The following is a 22721-nucleotide window of genomic DNA, read 5'->3' on the forward strand; positions in this document are numbered from 1 at the left end:
TGCTAAACTCAGATTTTCCTATACCAACAATATAGCAGAATATGAAGCCTACATACTAGGGCTCAACATGGCAGTCGACATGAACATTCAGGAGTTGTTAGTGATTCAGATTTGCTTGTGCACCAGGTGCAAGGAGAATAGGCTACCAAGAATTCCAAGATATTGTCATATCTGCACCATGTGCAGGAATTGAAAAGGAGGTTCACGAAGATAGAATTCCGACATGTGCCTAGAATTCAGAATGAGTTCGCCGACGCATTAGCCACTTTGTCATCAATGATACAGCATCTAGATAAGAACTATATTGATCCTATTCCGGTGACGATCCATAATCAATCAGTATATTGTGCTCATGTCGAGGAAGAAGCAGATGGAAAGCCTTCGTTCCATGACATCAAGGAGTACTTATCAAAAGGAGAATACCCGGAGCATGCAAATCACACTCAGAAACGCATGCTCCAGAGATTATCAAATCATTTCTTCCACAGCGGAGGGAACTTGTACAAGAGAACTCCGGATTTGGTCTTACTAAGGTGTGTCAACGCAAAGGAAGCTTATAAGTTACTTGAGGACGGGCACGCTGGGACCTGCAGGCCACACATGAATGGATTTATTCTGGCCAAGAAAATACTCAGGGCAGGTTACTTCTGGATGGCCATGGAGACTGATTGTATTCAGTATGTTAGCAAGTGCTTTCAATGTCAAGTGCATGCCGACATGATAAAAGTGCCACTAAATGAGCTCAATGCAACAAGCTCACCTTGGCCATTCGCCGCCTGGGGAATGGATGTTATTGGTCTGATTGAGCCCGCGGCTTCAAACAGACACTGGTTTATTCTGGTAGCCATTGATTACTTCACAAAATGGGTAGAAGCTGCATCTTACAAAGCTGTAACCAAGAGAGTCATCGCAAATTTTGTCAAGGATCGTATTATCTGCCGATTTGAAGTTCCTGAGTCTATTATTACTGACAATGCCGCCAACCTCAATAGTGATATGATGAAAGTTATATGTGAAACCTTCAAAATCAAGCACAAAAATTCCACCGCCTATAGACCTCAGATGAATGGAGCCGTGGAAGCCACCAACAAGAACATTAAGAAGATACTAAGGAAAATGGTAGAGAATCACAAGTCGTGGCATGAGAAGTTACCCTTTGCTCTGTTAGGGTACCGCACCACAGTTTCCACATCAATCGGGGCAACCCCCTACATGTTGGTTTATGGTATTAAGGTTGTCATCCCAACCGAGGTAGAGATTACTTCTCTAAGAATCATACAGGAAGCTGAACTCAGCGATGCGGAATGGATAAGGAGCCGCTATGAACAGCTGGCCCTTATCGATGGAAAGAGAATGGACGTAGTATGTCACGGCCAGCTTTATCAGAACAGAATGATCAGAGCCTTCAACAAAAGGGTCAAACCAAGACAATTCGCACCAGGGCAGCTGGTATTGAAGAAGATTTTCCCATACCAAGATGAAACCAAAGGGAAATTCTCTCCTAACTGGCAAGGTCCGTATATGGTTTATAGAGTACTAATAGAAGGATCACTCATACTTGCAGAGATGGATGGAGAGATCTGGCCAAAACCAATCAATTCAGATGCAGTCAAGAGATACTATGCCTAGATTATTTCACATTTCTTTTTCTGATATAATTGAACTACGCTCGACTTGATTCCCATTTAAGAGGGGATACGTAGGCAGCCTTATGGGTTCGGTCATATCATAATAAAATTTTCATTTCCCCCAAAATCAGAAACTGGGGCAGAATCCTCAAAATTCCAGAGCAATTCTAGCCAGCGCCATCACATGCCAGGAAGTCAGTCATCAGTCAAGAACTGGGGTAGAATTTTGAGAAGGATTCTCAAAATTCCAAAGAAGATTCAGCAAGGCACATTTGACGATAGCATTCGTACACAAAGCAAATTCACCATCCATCCGATCGTTAGACGCTGAACCTATCCTAGCTAAGATATACTCTACTATTTTCTCTTTGCATGAGTCTAATCTCTGACTCCACATTTGCATGAGTCTAATCCTTGACTCCGCATTTGCATGAGTCTAATCCTTGACTCCATATTTGCATGAGTCTAAGCCCTGACTCCATATTTGCATGAGTCTAATCTCTGACTCCACATTTGCATGAGTCTAATCCTTGACTCCACATTTGCATGAGTCTAATATTTGACTCCACATTTGCATGAGTCTAAGTCCTGACTCCATATTTGCATGAGACTAAGCCTGTCTCCAATCTTGTATGAGTCTAAGCCCTAACTCCATATCTGCATAAGGCTAAGCATTGCCTTCCATTTGCATGGGACTAAGCCCTACCCCGAATCTTGCATGAGGTTAAGCTCTACCTCCATGTTTGCATAAGGCTAAGCATTGCATTCCATTTGCATGGGACTAAGCCTTGTCCCGAATCTTGCATGAGGTTAAGCTCTACCTCCATATTTGCATAAGGCTAAGCATTGCCTTCTATTTGCATGGGACTAAGCCTTGTCCCGAATCTTGCATGAGGTTAAGCTCTACCTCCATATTTACATAAGGCTAAGCGCTACCTTCTCCTTGTATGAGACTAAGCTCTGTCTCCAATCTTGCATGAGTTTAATCTTTGACTCCATATTTGCATAAGGCTAATCCTTGCCTCCATACCTGCATGAGTCTAAGCCCTGACTCCATATTTGCATGAGTCTAATCCCGGACTCCATATTTTCATAAGGCTAAGCACTGCCTTCTCTTTGCATGAGTCTAAGCCCTGACTCCATATTTGCATAAGGCTGATCCTTGCCTCCATACCTACATGAGTCTAAGCACTGAATCCATATTTGTATGAGGCTAATCTTTGCCTCCACGTTTGCATAATACTAATACCTTCCTCCCCACTTGCACGGGACTAAACATTGTCCCTCTTTGCACCAATATTGCTCTATTTTCTACTACTATCTACCTGCTTTTCAATCGGGCTAAGCTCTGTCCTCTACTTTGCAAGACTAAACCTTGTCTTGTTACATCATATTATTGCATATCATGGGCTGAAATATCTTCAATCTGTCCAAAGGTATCATAGTCTAAAGGCATCATCCTCATACCCGGAAGACACCATGCCATGGTCTGAGGATCTCTCGAACTTGCATATCATTATTCAAAGGCATCATGGTTCGGAGGCACTATTTCCATGGCCCGAGAACACCATTTCATGTCCTGCGAATCCCTCACTAAACAATTCATGGCCCAGGACGGCATGGTCCAAGGACGTCATCTTTAATCGTCCAAAGACAGCCTTCATGGTCCAAAGGGAATTTGCATCATGTTTAAATTTTTGCAAATATGTTTGTAGCATCTATTATCTGCAGGTAACCAGCAAACAACCGCTATACTAGTAGGAGCGATCTCTCTCCAATTCCCTCCAACCATCCCAAGCCTTAAGCACTCATCGTAGCTGCTTCCACATCTCATGTCCGTCCTTATAATAATTTCATCGGCGTACTCCGCAGGTGAATCCAGAACTACACAAGGCCTGATTCCTATAAAACCAAGGATATGTAGGCAACTCAGAAACCGGAGCTCGGCCTCTGTCTTTCAAAACATCCCATCCGGTCAAAATTGGCCATCATTTCTTTACCCGAAAACTCTTTCATCCTTCCAAGGTAAAGAGGGGCAGTCATGATACCCAATTTTTCTCTATATATTTTAAATATGCATAAATACCCTCAAAATAGCATATATATATACATATATAAGCACACACAAGGTTTTTATAATTTTTCCCATAATTTTAAGGGTTTAAGTTGATTTATTTTCTCCCCTTTTATTCATAAAATCCCCAATAATTATTTCCAAATTTATCGTTATGATAATTTATTTATTTTATTTCTATACTTATGCCAAAATATGGCTAATATAATTTTCATGCATTTGTATAATTACATTTAGTATTTGTTTAAGCTAAATTGCATATAATTGCAATGTTAGCACATTTTAAGATATAATTATATTTTATATGCGTAAAATCGGTCCCTAAATTTTTAAAATATTAATTATGTATTTTAAATCATTTTATCACCTTAAATTATTTTTTAAAAATTACTTATTATTTATTAAAATTAAAATATGGAAAATTGGCTATTTAAATAATAGCCTGATTTGGCTTTCAATTGTAGCCCAAATCGGACCCCTCCCCAGTCCAATTTCCTATTAAATAACTCGACCCAGACCCGATAAAACATTACCCAAACCCAGAACCTACATACCGGGTTGAATCCTGACCGTTGATCTCCCAGATCAACGGTCCGCACACACCCTTTCCTTTTCAATTCCTAAACGACCCCCCTAACCCTACTCATTTCCAAACCCCCTCCACCGTCATATTCTCTCGTCTCTCTTCTCTTTCAATCTAATTCTAATAATTCTTCAACCACCTCCTCCTTCTCTGGTCATCTCCGGTGATTACCTTTCAACCCCAAGCCTCCAATGGTCACTCCACCACCTTGATCATCATCTCTAAGGCCTTCAAGGGTCCTGGGCCATGCCGATTTGGATCTAGAGTTTCTGTTTGTGTTACTCATGGCTTCTCCGGTGTGATTTTTGGCAAAATCACACCTTATATGTTACGATCGGTAAAGTTTACAACAGGTTCTTTCGTTTCTATCTCGGTTTCCTTTGAAACCCTAACTCTCATTTGAATCTCTCAAATCTATGCTATTTTTATGATCTAAGTCTGTTTCGTCCTATGTTTTGCACTATTCTCGAACGTCTTCTGAAAGATCCTCAACTTCAAACCATTTTACTTTCTTTAAAAAATTAGGGTTCCTCGGAGTTTCTTCTACACTTGTTTTAACCAATTTTCTTTATAATAAACCTCTTTCCTTGCTAGTTTTGACTAATCTTATGTTCCTACTGCTTTTTAACTCGACTGTGTTAAAAAGCCCTAATTTTTTAAGACCTTCTTTGTTTTGTTCTGTGTGTTAGCATGATTACTTGATCTTTTTAAAGTTTCTGCTGGTTACTATGCTTCGAATGGGTTTTTCTACTGAGTTTTTAGCTTATTTGTATCACCTCCGTGTGATTGTTATTCATGTTGATTTTTTCATCTCTTGCTTCCTTTTGTCGATATGGCTGACTTTGCCTATTTGCTACGTCTGTTCGTTCTTCTCTATTTATACGTTGCAATATAGAATCATGACCCTCTCTTGATTTGATTCTGATTTCCTTAATTGATGGTTTGATTGCAAGATTTTCTTTCAAAACCCTAAAGTTCTACTCGTCTGTTTAAATGGACTGATTTCATTTCCTTATTTATTGTGGTACTTCATTCTTACTGAATCCTTTTCTTAATTGGTATATTCTGTACTTAGACCCAATCATATGCTCTATACTTTTACTACCCCTTATATGGTAAAAATCAGTCTTTCTCAACTGATTTTCTTTCCTTGATTATCCCTGTTGGTATTCGTTTAAGCTGTGATTCCTTGATTAAATGGGGGTACTTGTATTAATTGGATTCTAATTGTGATTACTTCCATAATTGTGTTGAACGTTTACTTGTTACCTTATTTTCTGCCTATTTTCAAAACTATAAATACCCTAAGTTTTTCATTAACACAGACATGAACATTTTGGTTGTCAAAACTACCTCTCTTACTAAAAATCTCTACTCTACCCTCTCTCTTGTGCTATTTGCTGCTATTAGCTGGCTGCAAGCCACGGCTAATCATCTATGCTCTCTTGTTTTTTCATTCTGCTTACTTCTCTCTTCACTGGTATGTCCTAGTGTTAATTTAAAGCCTCAACAACAACATTCTTCTCTTATTGTTTCAGTTTCTCTTATTTCTAGTCTGTTTTTACTTGTGGTTCTATTGTGAAACTTGTAGTTAAGTTACATTATCAGCATGTTATTATGTCTCCCCTTCCCTTTAGTTTAATGTATTCCCTTATATGTGTTTCAAAGCATACCTTGTCAATTATCTTTTATTTATTGTGTACTTACCATCTTGTGAATCCCAAATCCCTATCCCCCTCTATGTGTGTGTGTCCTTCCTGACTGGTTTGTGATTATGCCATTGTCAACTATTTCTGAGCATGTTCAAACCAGTCCTAAGACCCTTGATGGGTTATATGTTTGTAGTCAAATGTCTGTGTATCCCAAACCCCTTGACCCCTGTGTAACTACTAAATTCATTTGGATTCTGTAAACTAGCTGTGTATGATCCTGTCTTAAGGTGTTTAAGCTTTGTTTACTCCTCCAACCTCTTTTTCAAATAATCTCTGTTGCTTTACTAATTGTTTTCAAAATACACTTTCTAATCCAGTCTTTAATAAACCTCTTTCAACTTGTGTCCTGCACTTTCACTTCACTCTTAGTCAATTAGTTTTATCCCCTCTATTATATGTACTGTCTTGAGATCCTCTTGAGAGCCCTCTGAACTCTGGCATACTGAGGCTGGCCTTTTCACACTGCACTGGTTCAATGCTTGTTTGCTAAGTCTAGGTGTAAGCATTGCCCGGGTCCTTGAGACCCTTAGGGAACTTTGATGCACCTAGAGTCTGATTTGTCTATGGAATTGAGGCTTGTGAGACCATTGGAGGCTTTGGAAAACTTGGGCCTAATTGCAAGCTCCCTATAGAATAGCTTCTTGATTTTCTATTTCTGCTTATGTAATTCATTCATTGGCCTGTAATAATTTGTAAACAGATATTTGGGATATTTAGTAAAAGGGTGGTAGATGCATACTTTAAAGGGTAATACGGGTGGAAATCCTGCACTTAGGATATTATTTTTAAAAGTTTGACTACTTGCATAAGTACATGATCACAGGTTTGCTTTTTGAATCTGTTTGCTTTGCCTAATAGAAATCATGCCTATAGGATCTCACTTCTAATTTTGTTTACACAACAATCATGTTCATAAGGTTCTGCATTCTTTCATGTTAGAAACCATGTTTATAGGTTCCAAACCATTATGTCTTAAATCAGTAGATGCCATGCCTATAGGACTCAACTCCGATTCAGTTCTAATAAGTCTTTCTGTATGTTGCTGCAAATCGACTAAAATTAGTAATACATCTTGATATCATGCCTATAGGGATCTCTACTCGCAATTCTATCTGATAATTTAATTAGCATAATAAATAAATTTCATTACGCATAGTTCATTTTCAAAACTGGTCTTATTAAGTGTCAAACATTTCCTAAAACAAGTTCTTTCAAAATTGCTTTAATCTTATTAAATATCATGCCTATAGGTATTAAAGGAGTCTATTTCGAAAAACCTATTTGTTTTGCATTAACATAGATGCCAGTATACTGCATATAGGCAAGCCTTCGGGCGTTTCAAAAAAAAACTACATTTCCCTGAAGTTGTCTCTGTTGCTTAGCATTTCTGATTCTAACAGGCTTTTAAAAGGGAGTCCCTAGGCAACTACCAGGTTATAACTTCCGGGTATAAAAGTTTTTGTCTGTTTCTACATATTCACTTAGATATCCTGCTTTAGGATATTAATTAATAAAGACCTTAATTGTGTTTGAGTCATGCTGCTTGTATGTTTACTTGAGGAGGAAACTGTGAGCCTCTTATTTGCTCCCATTATGTGTGAAAGTCCTAAATATTTTGACTGTCGCTTTTGAGTATTCTCCTTTCAAAACCTTTGGGGTACGTCCAAAACTACCTATAGGTAGAGGTCCTAAGCCCCTCTGGGGCCATTAAGAAGGGACGGGTAGTAGCACGCAATAGGAATCAGTGACCAAACACTCGCTTTGCATGACCAATAAGGGGATGGGAAGGGTAGACATGGGATATGATGACTACACGTTAATGTCACGTGTAGCCCCTCATTGAGGAGTGATTACCGGACATTGCGTGGGGTGATCCTATAGGATAAACAACCTAGGACCCCTCTTTACCAAATTCTCTCTCTCTATTTAAGCTTGTTCAAACCTTTATCTTGCCACTTGAGTTATCTAACGTGCTTTACTTGCAACTTATTTGATTCAACTGTTTATATAGACTAATTTGTAAATATAAGTTCGGTCGGGACCCACAGTTGTGGACCAAGAGGGGTGCCTAACACCTTCCCCTCGAGGTTAATTCAAGCCCTTACTCTAATCTCTGGTAATGCAAAGCAACTCAGAGTTCATCGCTCTAGGTTCCCTAACGCACCATAACCCGTTAGGTGGCGACTCTTCATATACCCAATTCCCAAAAGGAAATGAGTCATTACACCCCGTGAATGTTGAAACCCGGACCTCTTCCCTGTCAAAAGGGGAGGGAAAAAGGAGGCGCGACACTCGTGTCTATCATTTCGGACCAAGGTACATAGTTTACCTAACATTTCTAGAGGGCAGTTCAGCGTGAGTTGGGCATACGGGTCAAGTTGAGCACAATATTTCATCCTCAGACGGACGGGTAGTCCGAGTGTACTATTCAGATTTTGGAGGATATGCTTCGACCTTGTGTCATTGACTTTGGAGGCTCGTGGGATCAGTTCTTGCCTTTAGCGGAGTTTGCTTACAATAACAGCTACCAGTCGAGCATCAGATGGCTCCTTATGAGGCTTTATATGGTAGGCGGTGTCGGTCTCCAGTTGGATGGTTTGAGCTAGGAGAGGCTCGTTGTTGGGTACGGATCTAGTACAAGATGTCTTGGACAAGGTCAGGATCATTCAGAATAGGCTTCGCATAGATCAGTCTAAGCAAAAAAGTTATGCCGACCATAAGGTTCGTGATTTGGCCTTCATGGTCGGCGAGCGGGTGTTGCTTTGGGCGTCGCCTATGAACGGTTTGATAGATTTGGGAAGAGGGGCAAGCTTAGCCCTAGATTCATTGGCCCATTTGAGATTCTTGATCGAGTGGGAGAGGTGGCTTACAGACTTGCATTGCCGCCGTGTTTATTAGCTGTGCATCTAGTGTTTCATGTGTCCATGCTTTGTAACTATCACGGTGATCCATCCCGCGTGTTAGACTTCAGCACTGTACAGTTTTACAAGGACTTGTCCTATAAGGAGGAGCCGGTAGCTATTCTAGACCAGCAGGTTTGTCAGTTGAGATCAAAGAGTTTCCCTTCTGTTCGTGTTTAGTAGAGAGGTCAGCCTGTTGAGGCAGTGACCTGGGAGTCCGAGTCCAATATGCGGAGCCGAAATTCCCATCTTTTCTCCCACTAAGGTACTTTTCTTATGTCCGTTCGAGGATGAACGGTTATTTTAGAGGTGGAGAATGTGATGACCCAAAAGGTCATAGCTCGCTTTGAAAGTAAATTCTGTGTTTCGAGGCCTTCAAAACCTCTTTTTGTCTCACCTAGATTTGTGTGCACAATTCGAGCGAATTTCTGGAAAGCTTTTATGTGAAAACTAAGTAAAATGAGGAAATTGGCTTTTAAAATTTAATAAAGTTGACTTTGGTCAACATTCTTGGTAAACGGACCAGGTCCTGTGATTCGATGCTCTCGTAGGGTCCGTAGTAAAATTTGGGACTTGAGAGTATGCCTGGAATCGAATTCCGAGGTCCCAAGCCCGAGAAATGAATTTTTGAAAGAAATTGTTTAATTGAAATTATAAGAGTTTTTGGAAATGAAAAGAGGTTTGAAATTGATGGTATCGGGCCCGTATTTTGGTTCCGGAGCTCGGTATAGGTCTTATATAATAATTAAGTTGAATTTGTGAAGTTAGGTAAGAATCGGAGTTCGTTTAGTATAAATCGGACCTTTATTTGAGAAATTGGAAATTTTGATGTTCTTGGGTGATTTAATAAATTTGAGGTTTAATTCATAGTTATTGATGTTGTTTTGATGATTTGATCGCATGAGCAAGTCCGTATGATGTTTTTAGACTTGCGTGCATGTTTTCTTTGGAGCCCCGAGGGCTCGGGTGAGTTTTCGATAGGTCATGAAGTTAATTGGACTTCGCAACTGCGAAACCTGGCTCGCAAATGCGAGCTCCCATTTGCGAAGAAACATAGCAATTGCGATGATGGGCTGGGACAGGGAGACCTTCGCATTTGCGAGGCTCATGTCGCAAATGCGACCTTAGCAGGCATCGCAATTGCGAACAGTTGTTCGCATTTGCGAAGAAAGCAGAGGCAGGCCTTCCTTCACAATTACGAAGCTTTGGCCGCAATTGTGAGTTCGCATTTGCGAACATGACATCGCAAATGTGATATCTGCGCCTGTGTAAAATTAAACTGAGATGAAAATTCTTCATTTTTCAAACTCCCTCAAACCCTAAGCTCTCTTGGGCGATTTTCCAAATAAAGGTTCTTCTCCCAATCGATTGTAAGTCATTTCTAACTCATTTTCTTTAATCTATAACATCTTTTCACATGATTTCAATTCAAAATCAAGGGTTTTCATGGGGGAAATTGGGTGTTTTGGGTAGATCTTAGGATTTTCAAATTTTGGGGATTTGGACCTCGATTTGAGGTCCGATTTCAAAACAAATTATATATTTGAGCTCGTGGGTGAATGGGTAATCAGGTTTTACTTCGAACCTTGGGTTTTGACCATGTGGACCCGGGGTCGATTTTTTACTTGTTGGGGAAAACATTAGAAAACCTATTTTCATGCATTAGAATTGATTCATTTAGCATTTATTGATATCGTTAAGTAAATTGTGGCTAGATACAAGTGAATTGGTGGATGAAACAAGAGGTAAAGCGGTAGTTGAAGCTTGAATTGTGTTCGTGGCATCGAGGTAAGTGTTTGTTCTAACCTTAGCTTGAAGGATTAGGAGTTGTGTCTTATTTGCTATGTGTTAACTGTTGAGTACGACGTATAGGTGTGGTGACGAGTATCTATACGTCGGTGTCAAGCATACTCATGAGTCTTATACTATGATTAATGTGACTCTATTTCATATTGTTCATGCTTTATATGATGAATTCTATTGTTGAACTAGGCTTGTGGAAGTATTATTGGTAATTGAACATTGTAGAGTGTTGGCTCAAGTTGAGAATTGAGTTGTGAAGTAATTGTGGAAAAGAGAAGAGATTTATGATATTGTTTCCCTTGCTGGGATGTTATTGTTTTTTATATTATCTCCTTTGCCGGGATGTTATTACTCATGATATTGTTTTCCTTGCCGGGATATTGTTGTTATGCTATTGTTTCCTTGATAGGATTTTATTGTGATATTATTGATTCCCTTGCCCAAATTACTTTGTGATTGTTGTTCGGGTGAGGAAGAGTGTAAAGCATGAAGGATGATGTCGTGCATGATTTTGAAAGTGTTAATGCATGAAGGGTGATGCCATGCTGATATTGTGAGGAAAAATCACGAAGGGTGATGTCGTGCCACACGATGTAAAATGTTGTGCCATGATATAAGTGATAATGCACGAAGGATAATTCTGTGTCATGATTATGTGAGGTAAAAGCACGAAGGGTGATGCCGTGTCGATTATATTGATTCTTATGGTAAGGACGAGAGTAAAAGCACAAAGGGTGATGCAGTGCACTTGTCTTTAATTTCCTTATTCTTGCTTACAGTTGAATTTTCGTGTACCTTTCACTTCTTTACTGAGATTTTGTTTGTACATGACATTCCCCGCAGCATGTTTCCCCTTCACATCTTTAACTGCTAGTTTCTGTCATTATTACTTATTGTATATGATATAACTACACAGGTTTATTTGGTAGTCTTGTCCTAGCCTCGTCACTACTTTGCCGAGGTTAGGCTAGGCACTTACCAGCACATGGGGTCGGTTCTGTTGATACGACACTCTGCACTGTGTGCAGATCCTGATGCTGCAGCTTTTGGACCATAGTGAGGTTGCTGCCTTCAGTCCATCAGGCGACCCGAGGTAGTATTGCAGGCATTTGCAGGCCTTGGCATCCCCTTCCTATCTAGTTTTTCTTCTGATCTTTACTATTTCAAAGACAGACATGTATCTATTTTGTTCGGACTCTATTTGTAGTATTCTTAGATAGTCTATGAGATTGTGACACCAATTCTGGGTAGCTTATATTTATGGATTTGTATCTGTATTATCTTAAATTGTTACATTTCATTTTTTCGATTTATTATTTTCGTTATTTCTAAAATGTTAACCCACAATTGTTAAGGGATTTAAAATGAAAAAGGTTAAATAATTGGAATAATTGGCTTGCCTAGCTTTCACTAGTAGGCGCCATCATGACTCCCGAGGGTGGGAAACCCGGGTCATGACAAGTTGGTATCAGAGCTCTAGATTGCTTAGATCTTACAATTCACGGACAAGCTTAGTAGAGTTTGAAGGATCGGTACAGATATGTTTGTATTTATCCTCTAGATGCTACAGAGTTAGGAAAAAACTTCACATCTATTTTTTCTTGTCGTGCGACTTGATTTCTCAATGCTAATTAAACTTCCACTTTGTTTTTTCGCAAATGGTGAGAACATGTACCGCTTCATCAGCTGACTAGCAGCCCGAGCCCCCAGTAGCAGCTCATGCGATGGGCAGAGGTCGAGGTCGAGGTCGTGCTAGGTCCCGAGGCAGAGGCAAGGCTCAGCCCAGAGCTCGAACAACAGCACCAACGGCGGAGCCTCAGGTTGAGTTTGACGATGAGGTTCCAGTCCAGACAGTTCCAGCATAACCAACTCAGGTCCTAGAGGGGTTCATCACTACCCCGGTACTTCAGGATGACCTAGTCCGTCTAGTGGGCCTTATGGAGAGTGTCGCCCAAGCAGGCTTGTTTCATATAGCACCGGCCGTCTCTCAGGCTAGAGGAGGAGCCCAAACTCCTACTACTCGCACACCGAAGCAGATGGCTCCCCAGTTTCAGACTCTAGCAGGTCATCCAGTTGGGGTAGTTCAGCATGGTGTTGTGGCACAGACCAGTGAGGGGCCAACAATGTCTGTTGTTGCCTTGTGGAGATTGGACAGGTTCACAAAGCTTTTTACTACTACTTTTGGTGGTACATCTTCTGAGGATCCCAAGGATTATTTGGACAGCTGTCACGAGGTTCTACGGATCATGGGGATAGTGGAAACCATTGGGGTCGACTTTGTTGCTTTTTGTTTGTTTGGATCCGCCAAGACATGGTGGAGAGATTGTTGTTTGGCTAGACCAACTAGGTCACCAACTTTGACTTGGGATCAGTTTTCTCAGCTATTTCTGGAGAAATTTCTTCATATCACTCAGAGGGAGAACTATCAGAGGTAGTTTGAGCATCTTCAGCAGGGTTCTATGACTGTTACTTAGTGCAAGACCAGATTTATTGACTTGGCCCGTCATGCTCTTCTTCTACTTCCCACTGAGAGAGAGAGAGTGAGGAGGTTCATTGAGGGACTCATTCAGCCTATTCGATTGCAGATGGCTAAGGAGAGGGGAGCGAGATTTCTTTTCAAGATGTGGCCAATGTGGCTAGGAGAGTTGAGATGGTTCTATCACAGGGGAGTGGTCAGCGGTCTAACAAGAGGCCTCGTTATTCGGGCAGGTGTAGTGGTGCCTCATCTGGAGGTAGAGATTATTTTTGTAGGGGCCATTCTTCCAGGCCATTTTATTCAGCACTTCAAGCTTTTCACAATGCTCCAGGTGGTTGTGGTTCTCATATGCAGTATTCAGATCATTTTCCCTACATTGCACCACCAGCTCCTATCAGTGCACATCCCTCCAGAGTTTTTAGAGTGGTTATTGAGGCCGTCAGGGTCAGCAGTCTGAGCAGCCGAGGGCTTGTTATACTTGTGGTGATACGAGGAATATTGCTAGATTTTGCCCTCGAGCACCAAGCAGCTCTCAGCATCAGGGTTCCCGTGCCATGGTTCAGGCACCAAGTATTCCACCGCCCGCTCAGCAAGCTAGAGGTGGAGGTAGAGGTGTTATAGGTGTAGGTAGAGGTATTAGAGGTGGAGGTCAGGACTCTAGAGGTGGAGGTCAGGACTCTAGAGGTGGAGGCCAGCCAGCAAGAGGTCGTCCCAGAGATGTAGTTCAGAGTGGTGGGGTCCAACCCCGATGTTATGCTCTTCTAGCTAGGCCTGAGGCTGAGGCTTCCAATGCAATTATCACGGGTACTGTTCTGGTTTGTAGTAGAGATCCTTCCGTTCTATTTGATCTAGGATCAACATACTCCTATGTGTCATCTTATTTTGCATCGTATCTAGTTGTGCCTAGTGATTCCTTGAGTGCTCATGTATATGTGTCTACACCGATAGGTGATTCTATTATGGTAGATCGTGTCCATCGTTCATGTATAGTTGTGATTAGGGGTCTTGAGACTCTAGTAGATTTGTTACTTCTGGATATGGTTGATTTTGATGTCATATTGGGGATGGACTGTTATCACCTTACCACGCTATCTTGGACTGTCATGCCAAGACTGTGATCTTAGACTTGTCGGGTTTACCTCGTTTAGAGTGGAGAGGGACTCCTGGTCATTCTACCCGTAGGGTTATCTCATATATGAAGGCTCGGCGTATGGTCGAGAATGGGTGTTTGGCCTATTTGGCATATGTTTGTGATTCTAGTGCTGAGGTTCCTTCTGTGGATTACGTGCCTGTTGTTCATGAGTTTCCTAAGGTATTCCTTTCTGACATGCCAGATATGCCACCCGACAGGGATATTGACTTCTGCATTGATTTGGCTCCGGGCACTCAGCCCATTTCTATTCCGCTGTACTTTATGGCCCCACCTGAGTTGAAAGAATTGAAGGAGCACTTGCAAGACTTGCTTGCTAAAGGCTTTATTAGACCTAGTGTCTCACCTTGGGGTGCATTGGTGTTGTTTGTTAAGAAGAAGGACGGATCAATGAGGATGTGTATAGATTATCGGTAGTTGAACAAGGTTATAATCAAGAACTAGTATCCATCGCCGAGGATTGATGATTTGTTTGATCAGCTTCAGGGTGCCAAGGTATTTTTGAAGATTGACTTGAGATCTGGATACCATCAGTTGAGGATTAGGCCTCCGATGTCCCTAAGACAGCTTTCCGCACTCGGTACAAGCATTGTGAGTTCTTGGTGATGTCATTTGGGTTGACAAATGCCCCAGTAGCTTTAATGGATTTGATGAACCGAGTGTTTAAGCCTTACTTGGATTCGTTCGTGATAGTCTTCATTGATGATATTTTGATCTATTCCCGCAGTCGGGAAGAGCATGAGCAGCATCTGAGAGTTGTTCTTCAGACTTTGAGAGATAGTTAGTTATATGCTAAGTTTTCGAAGTATAAGTTCTGGTTGAGTTCGGTTACATTCTTGGGTCATGTTGTATCAGTAGAGGGTATTCAGGTGGATCCGAAGAAGATAGAGGCAGTCAAGAACTGGCGTAGACCCACATCAGCTATAGAGATCCAGAGTTTCTTGGGTTTGGCAGGCTATAACCATCAGTTTGTGGAATTGCAGTCCCGATGACCAGGTTGACCCAGAAGGGGGCCCAGTTCAGGTAGTCGGACGAGTGTGAGGCGAGTTTTCAAAAGCTCAAGGCAGCTTTGACTACGGCACCGGTGTTGGTTTTGCCTACAGGTTCAGGGCCATATACAGTTTATTGTGACACATCTCGTAATGGACTTGGTACGGTGTTGATGCAGGAGGGCAAGGTCATTGCTTATGCTTCGCGACAGTTGAAGATTCATGAGAAGAATTATTCAGTTCATGATTTGGAGTTAGCAGCCATTGTTCACGCATTGAAGATTTGGAGGAATTATCTGTATGGCGTGTCATGTGATGTGTTCACGGATCACAAGAGTCTACTTTGTTCAAGCAGAAGGAGCTAAATTTGAGGCAGAGAAGGCGGTTGGAGTTATTGAAAGACTATGATAGCACCATCTTATATCATTAAGGAAAGGCCAATGTGTTGGCTGATGCTTTGAGTAGAAAGTCAACCAGTATGGGCAGTCCTGCGTATATTCCGATCGGTGAGTGACCGCTTGCTTTGGATGTTAAGGCTTTGTCCAATCACTTCGTTAGGTTGGATTTTTCTAAGCCCAAACGTGTGTTAGCTTGCACAATCGCTCGTTCTTCATTATTTGAGCGTATCCGAGATCGATAGTATGATTATCCTCATTTCCTTATCCTTAGAGACACAGTATGGCATGGAGGTGCAAAGCAGGTTACAGTTGGAGATGATGGAGTTTTGAGGATGCAAGGTCATATTTGTGTGCCTAATGTGGATGTACTTCGAGAGTGGATTTTAGAGGAGGCCCATAGTTCCCGGTACTCTATTCATCCGGGCACCGCTAAGATGTATCAGGATTTGCGGCAGCATTATTGGTGGAGTAGGATGAAAAAGGATATTGTTGTATATGTGGCTCGGTGTTTGAATTGTTAGCAGGTAAAGTATGAGCATCAGAGACCTAGTGATTTGTTCCAGAAGATTGAGATTCCTAAAATGGAAGTGGGAGCGTATCACTATAGACTTCGTTGTTGGACTCCCACGGACTTAGAGGAAGTTCGATGCAGTGTGGGTTATTGTTGATAGGCTGACCAAGTCAGCACATTTCATTCCTGTGGCAGTTTCCTATTCTTATGAGAGGTTAGCTGAGATCTATATCTGGGAGATTTTTCGTCTTCATGGTGTGCTCATGTCTATCATTTCGGACCGAGGTACGCAATTTACCTCATATTTCTGGAGGGCAGTTCAGCGTGAGTTAGGCACACGGGTCGAGTTGAGCACAACATTTCATCCTCAAACGGACGGGCAGTCCGAGCGTACTATCCAAATTTTAGAGGATATGCTCCGAGCTTGTGTCATTGACTTTGGAGGCTCATGGGATCAATTCTTGCCTTTAGCGGAATTTGCTTACAATAACAGCTACTAGTCGAGCATCAGATGACTCCTTATGAGGCTTTATATGGTAGGCGGTATCGGTCATCGGCTGGATGGTTTGAGCTGGGAGAGGCTCGGTTCGTAGGTACGGATCTAGTAAAAGATGACTTGGACAAGTTCAGGATCATTCAAGATAGGCTTCGTACAGCTCAGTCCAAGCAAAAGAGACATGCCGATCGTAAGGTTTGTGATGTGGCATTCATGGTCAGCGAGCGGGTGTTTCTTTGGGTATCGCCTATGAACGGCGTGATGAGATTTGGGAAGGGGGGCAATCTTAGCCCTAGATTCATTAGCCATTTGAGATTCTTGATCGAGTGGGCAAGGTGGCTTACCGACTTGCGTTGCTGCCAGGTTTATCAGTCGTGCATCCAGTGTTTCATGTGTCCATGCTTTGGAAGTATCACGGCGATCCATCCCACGTGTTAGACTTTAGCACTATCTAATTTTACAAGGACTTGTCTTATGAGGAGGAGCCGGTAACTATTCTAGACCGACAGGTTCATTAGTTGAGATCGAAGAGTTTCCCTTCTGTTCTTGTTCAGTGGAGAAGTCAGCCTGTTGAGGCAGCGACCTGGGAGTCTGAGTCCGATATGCGGAGCCGAAATTCCCATCTTTTCTCCGACTTAGGTACTTTTCTTATGTCCGTTCGAGGACGAATGGTTATTTTAGAGGTGGAGAATATGATGACCCAAAAGGTCATAGCTCATTTTGAAAGTAAATGATGTGTTCTGAGGCCTTAAAAATCTCTTTTTATCTCACCTCAATTTGCGTGTAGAGTTCGAGCGCATTTCCGGAAAGCTTTTATGTGAAAACTAAGTAAAATAAGGAAATTGGTTTTAAAATTGAATAAAGTTGACTTTGGTCAAAATTCTTGGTAAACAAACCCGGACCCGTGATCCGACAATCTTGTATGGTCCGTAGTAAAATTTGGGACTGGGGCGTATGCCCGAAATCAAATTCCGAGGTCCCAAGCCCGAGAAATGAATTTTTGAAAGAAATTATTTAATTGAAATAATAAGAGTTTTTGGAAATGAAAAGAGGTTTGAAATTGATGGTATCGGACCCGTATTTTGGTTCCGGAGCTTGATATAGGTTTTATATAATAATTAAGTTGAATCTGTGAAGTTTGGTAAGAATTGGAGTTCGAATAGTATAAATCGGACCTATATTTGAGAAATTGGAAATGTTGATGTTCTTGGGTGATTTCATGAATTTGAGGTTTAATTCATAGTTATTGATGTTATTTTGATGATTTGATCGCACAACCAAGTCTGTATGATGTTTTTATACTTGCGTGCATGTTTGGTTTGGAGCCCTAAGGGCTCAGGTGAGTTTTGGATAGGCCACGGAGTTAAATTGGACTTAGGAAAACTGTTGTTGTGTTGCAGGTCAGTAGGCTTCGCAAAAGAAGCCTGGCTCACAAATGCGAGCTCGCATTTGCGAAGAAACATAGCAATTGCGATGATGGGATGGGACAGGGAGACCTTCGCATTTGCGAGGCTCATGTCGCAAATGCGACCTTAGCAGGCATCGCAATTGCGAACAGTTGTTCGCATTTGTAAAGAAAGCATAGGCAGGCCTTCCTTCGCAATTTCGAAACTTTGGCAGCAATTGTGAGTTCACATTTGCGAACATGACATCGCAAATGCGATATCTGCGCCTGTGTAAAATCAAACTTAGACGAAAATTCTTCATTTTTCAAACTCCTTCAAACCCTAAGCTCTCTTAGGCGATTTTCCAAAGAAAAGTTCTTCTCCCAATCGATTGTAAGTCATTTCTAACTCATTTTCTTTAATCTATAACATCTTTTCACATGATTTCAATTCAAAATCAAGGGTTTTCATGAGGGAAATTGGGTGTTTTGGGTAGATCTTTGGATTTTCAAATTTTAGGGATTTGGACCTCGATTTGAGGTCCGATTTCAAAACAAATTATATATTTGAGTTCGTGGGTGAATGGGTAATCAGGTTTTGGTTCAAACCTCGGGTTTTGACCATGTGGACCCGGGGTTGATTTTTTACCTTTTGGGGAAAACATTAGAAAACCTATTTTCATGCATTAGAATTGATCCATTTAGCATTTATTGATATCGTTAAGTAAGTTGTGGCTAGATACAAGCGAATTGGTGGTGGAAATAAGAGGTAAAGTGGTAGTTGAGGCTTGAATTGTGTTCGTGGCATCGAGGTAAGTGTTTGGTCAAACCTTAGCTTGAGGGTTTAGGAGTTGTGTCTTATTTGCTATGTGTTAACTGTTGAGTACAACATATAGGTGTGGTGATGAGTATCTATACGTCAGCGTCAAGCATGCCCGTGAGTTTTATACTATGATTAATGTGACTCTATTTCGTATTGTTCATGCTTTATATGATGAATTCTATTTTTGAACAAGGCTTGTGGAAGTATTATTGGTAATTGAACATTGTAGAGCGTTGGCTCAAGTTGAGAATTGAGTTGTGAAGTAATTGTGGAAAAGAGAAGAGGTTTATGATATTGTTTCTCTTGCTGGGATGTTATTGCTTTTGATATTATCTCCCTTGCCGGAATGTTATTACTCATGATATTGTTTCCCTTGCTGGGATATTGTTGTTATTCTATTGTTCCCTTGCCAGGATTTTATTGTGATAGTATTGATTCCCTTGCCCAAATTCTTTGTGATTGTTGTTCGGGTGAGGAAGAGTGTAAAGCACGAAGGGTGATGTCGTGCATGATTTTGAGAGTGTTAATTCACGAAGGGTGATGCCATGTCAATATTGTGAGGTAAAAGCACGAAGGGTGATGCCGTGCCGCATGATGTAAAATGTCGTGCCATGATATAAGTGATAACGCACGAAGGATAATTCCGTGTCATGATTATGTTAGGTAAAAGCATGAATGGTGATGTCGTGCCGATTATATTGATTCTTATGGTGAGGACAAGAGTAAAAGCACGAAGGGTGATGCAGTGCACTTGTCTTTAATTTCCTTATTCTTGCGTACAGTTGAATTTTCGTGTTCCTTTTACTTCTTTACTGAGATTTTGTTTGTACATGACATTCCCCGCAGCATGTTTCCCCTTCACATCTTTAACTGCTAGTTTCTGTCATTATTACTTGTTGTATATGATATAACTGCACAGGTTTATTTGGTAGTCTTGTCCTAGCCTCGTCACTACTTTGCCAAGGTTAGGCTAAGCACTTACCATCATAGGGGGTCGGTTGTGCTGATATTACACTCTACATTGTGTGAAGATCCCGGTGCTGCAGCTTTTGGACCACAGTGAGGTTGCTGCCTTCAGTCCATCAGGCGACCCGAGGTAGTCTTGTAAGCGTCCGCAGGCCTTGGCGTCCCCTTCCTATCTAGTTTTTCTTCTATTCTTTACTATTTCAGAGACAAACATGTATCTATTTTGTTCGAACCCTATTTGTAGTATTCTTAGATATTCTGTGAGATTGTGACACCAGTTCTGGGTAGCTTATGTTTATGGATTTGTATCGGTATTATCTTAAATTTTTACATTTCATTCTTTCGCTTTATTATTTCTGATGTTTCTAAAGTGATAACTCACAATTGTTAAGGGATTAAAAATGAAAAGGGTTAAATAATTGGAATAATTGGCTTGCCTAGCTTTCACTAGTAGGTGCCATCACGACTCCCGACGGTGGGAAATCCGGGACGTGACAAGTTAGTATCAGAGCTCTAGGTTGCTTAGGTCTCACAATTCACGGACAAGCTTAGTAGAGTCTGAGGAATCGGTATAGAGATGTTTGTATTTATCCCCCAGAGGCTACAGAGTTAGGAAAAAACTTCACATCTATTCTTTCCTGTCGTGCGACTTGATTTTTCAATACTAATTGAACTTCCACTCTAGTCTTTCACAGATGGAGAACACGCACCGCTTCATCATTTAACCAGCAGCCCGAGCCCCTAGTAGCAGCTCATGCGATGGGCAGAGGTCGAGGTCGTGCTAGGGCATGAGGCAGAGGCAAGGCTCAGCCTAGAGCTCGAGCAGCAGCACCAGCGACGGAGCCTCAAGTTGAGTTTAACAATGAAGTTCTAGCCCAGATAGTTCCAGTAGGACCAGCTCAGGTCCCAGAGGGGTTCATCACCACCCCAGTACTTCAGGATGCCCTAGTCCGTCTAGTGGGCCTTATGGAGAGTATCGCCTAAGCAGGATTGCTTCCTGTAGCACCAGTCGTCTCTTAGGATGGAGGAGGAACCCAGACTCCTGCTTCTCCCACTCCGAAGCATATGGCTCCCCGGTTTTAGACTCCAGTAGGCCTGCTAGTTGGGGTAGTTCAGCCTAGTGTTCTGGCTCAGACTGGTGAGGGGCGAGCTATGTCTGCTGATGCCTTGTGGAGATTGGACAAGTTAGCCAAGCTTTTTACTACTACTTTTGGTGGTACATCTTCTGAGGATCCCCAGGATTATTTGGACAGTTGTTACGAGGTTCTAAGAACATGGGGATAGTGGAGACCAATGGGGTCGACTTTGCTGCTTTTCATTTGTCTGGATCTACCAAGACTTGGAGGAGAGATTATTGTTTGGCTAGACCAGCTGGGTCAGCAGCTTTGTACTTGGGATCAGTTTTCTCAGCTATTTCTGGAGAAATTTCTTCCTATCACTCAGAGGAAGAACTATCAGAGGCAGTTTGAGCATATTCAGCAGGGTTCTATGAATGTTACTTAGTACAATACCAGATTTATTGACTTGTCTCGTCATGTTCTTCTTCTACTTCCCACTAAGAGAGAGAGAGAGAGAGAGTGAGGAGGTTCATTGAGGGACTCATTCATCCTATTCGATTACAGATGGCTAAGGAGACGGGAAGCGAGATTTCTTTTCAGGATGCGGCCAATGTGGCTAGGAGAGGTGAGATGGTTCCATCATAGGGGAGTGGTCAGCGGTCTGACAAGAGGCCTCGTCATTCAGGCAGGTTTAGTGGTGCCTCATCTGGAGGTAGAGATTCTTTTTGTAGGAGTCATCCTTCCAGTCCATTTCATTCAGTACTTCAGGCGCCTCACGGTGCTCCAGGTGGCTGTGGTTCTCATATATAGTATTCATATCAGTTGCCCTACAGTGCACCCCCAGCTCCTATTAGTGCACATCCACTCCAGAGTTTTTAGAGTGGTTATTCAGGTCGTCTGGGTTAGCAGTCTCAACAGCCGAGGACTTGTTATACTTGTGGTGATACGAGGCATATTGCTAGATTTTGCCCTCGAGCACCAAGCAGCTCTCAGCATCAGGGTTCCCGTGCCATGGTTCAGGCACCAAGTATTCCACCGCCCGCTCAGCAAGCTAGAGGTGGAGGTAGAGGTGTTATAGGTGTAGGTAGAGGTATTAGAGGTGGAGGTCAGGACTCTAGAGGTGGAGGTTAGGACTCTAGAGGTGGAGGCCAGCCAGCAAGAGGTCATCCCAGAGATGTAGTTCAGAGTGGTGGGGTCCAACCCCGATGTTATGCTCTTCTAGCTAGGCCTGAGGCTGAGGCTTCTAATGCAATTATCACGGGTATTGTTCTGGTTTGTAGTAGAGATCCTTCCATTCTATTTGATCTAGGATCTACATACTCCTATGTGTCATCTTATTTTGCATCGTATCTAGTTGTGCCTAGTGATTCCTTGAGTGCTCATGTATATGTGTCTACACCGGTGGGTGATTCTATTATGGTAGATCGTGTCCATCGTTCATGTATAGTTGTGATTAGGGGTCTTGAGACTCTAGTAGATTTGTTACTTCTGGATATGGTTGATTTTGATGTCATATTGGGGATGGACTGTTATCACCTTACCACGCTATCTTGGACTGTCATGACAAGACTATGATCTTAGACTTGTCGGGTTTACCTCGTTTAGAGTGGAGAGGGACTCCTGGTCATTCTACCCGTAGGGTTATCTCATATATGAAGGCTCGGCGTATGGTCGAGAATGGGTGTTTGGCCTATTTAGCATATGTTTGTGATTCTAGTGCTGAGGTTCCTTCTGTGGATTACGTGCCTGTTGTTCATGAGTTTCCTGAGG

The 22721-nt window shown here is 41.9% G+C and overlaps 1 protein-coding gene across 1 annotated transcript; it reads left to right on the top strand.

The window, feature by feature from the left end:
* The first annotated feature begins 276 nt into the window (after positions 1 to 276).
* Positions 277 to 21362, top strand: LOC138881481 (uncharacterized). The gene is made up of 3 exons (XM_070161710.1): positions 277 to 1012; positions 1169 to 1513; positions 21133 to 21362. The coding sequence occupies exons 1-3, from the start codon at positions 277 to 279 to the stop codon at positions 21360 to 21362; spliced, it is 1311 nt and encodes a 436-aa protein (XP_070017811.1).
* The last annotated feature ends 1359 nt before the right edge of the window (positions 21363 to 22721 follow it).

The sequence above is a fragment of the Nicotiana sylvestris genome, chromosome 11 (assembly GCF_000393655.2).
Source record: "Nicotiana sylvestris chromosome 11, ASM39365v2, whole genome shotgun sequence".
NCBI lineage: Eukaryota > Viridiplantae > Streptophyta > Magnoliopsida > Solanales > Solanaceae > Nicotiana > Nicotiana sylvestris.

What these genes read in the sequence shown, in the direction of transcription:
- LOC138881481 (XM_070161710.1), top strand. Translation starts at nt 277, where the DNA reads ATGATACAGCATCTAGATAAGAACTATATTGATCCTATTCCGGTGACG. An exon ending in TGATATGATGAAAGTTATAT is followed by an intron (nt 1,013 to 1,168) that starts GTGAAACCTTCA and finishes TTGCTCTGTTAG; the next exon opens with GGTACCGCACCACAGTTTCC. An exon ending in ATTCTCTCCTAACTGGCAAG is followed by an intron (nt 1,514 to 21,132) that starts GTCCGTATATGG and finishes GAGGATCCCCAG; the next exon opens with GATTATTTGGACAGTTGTTA.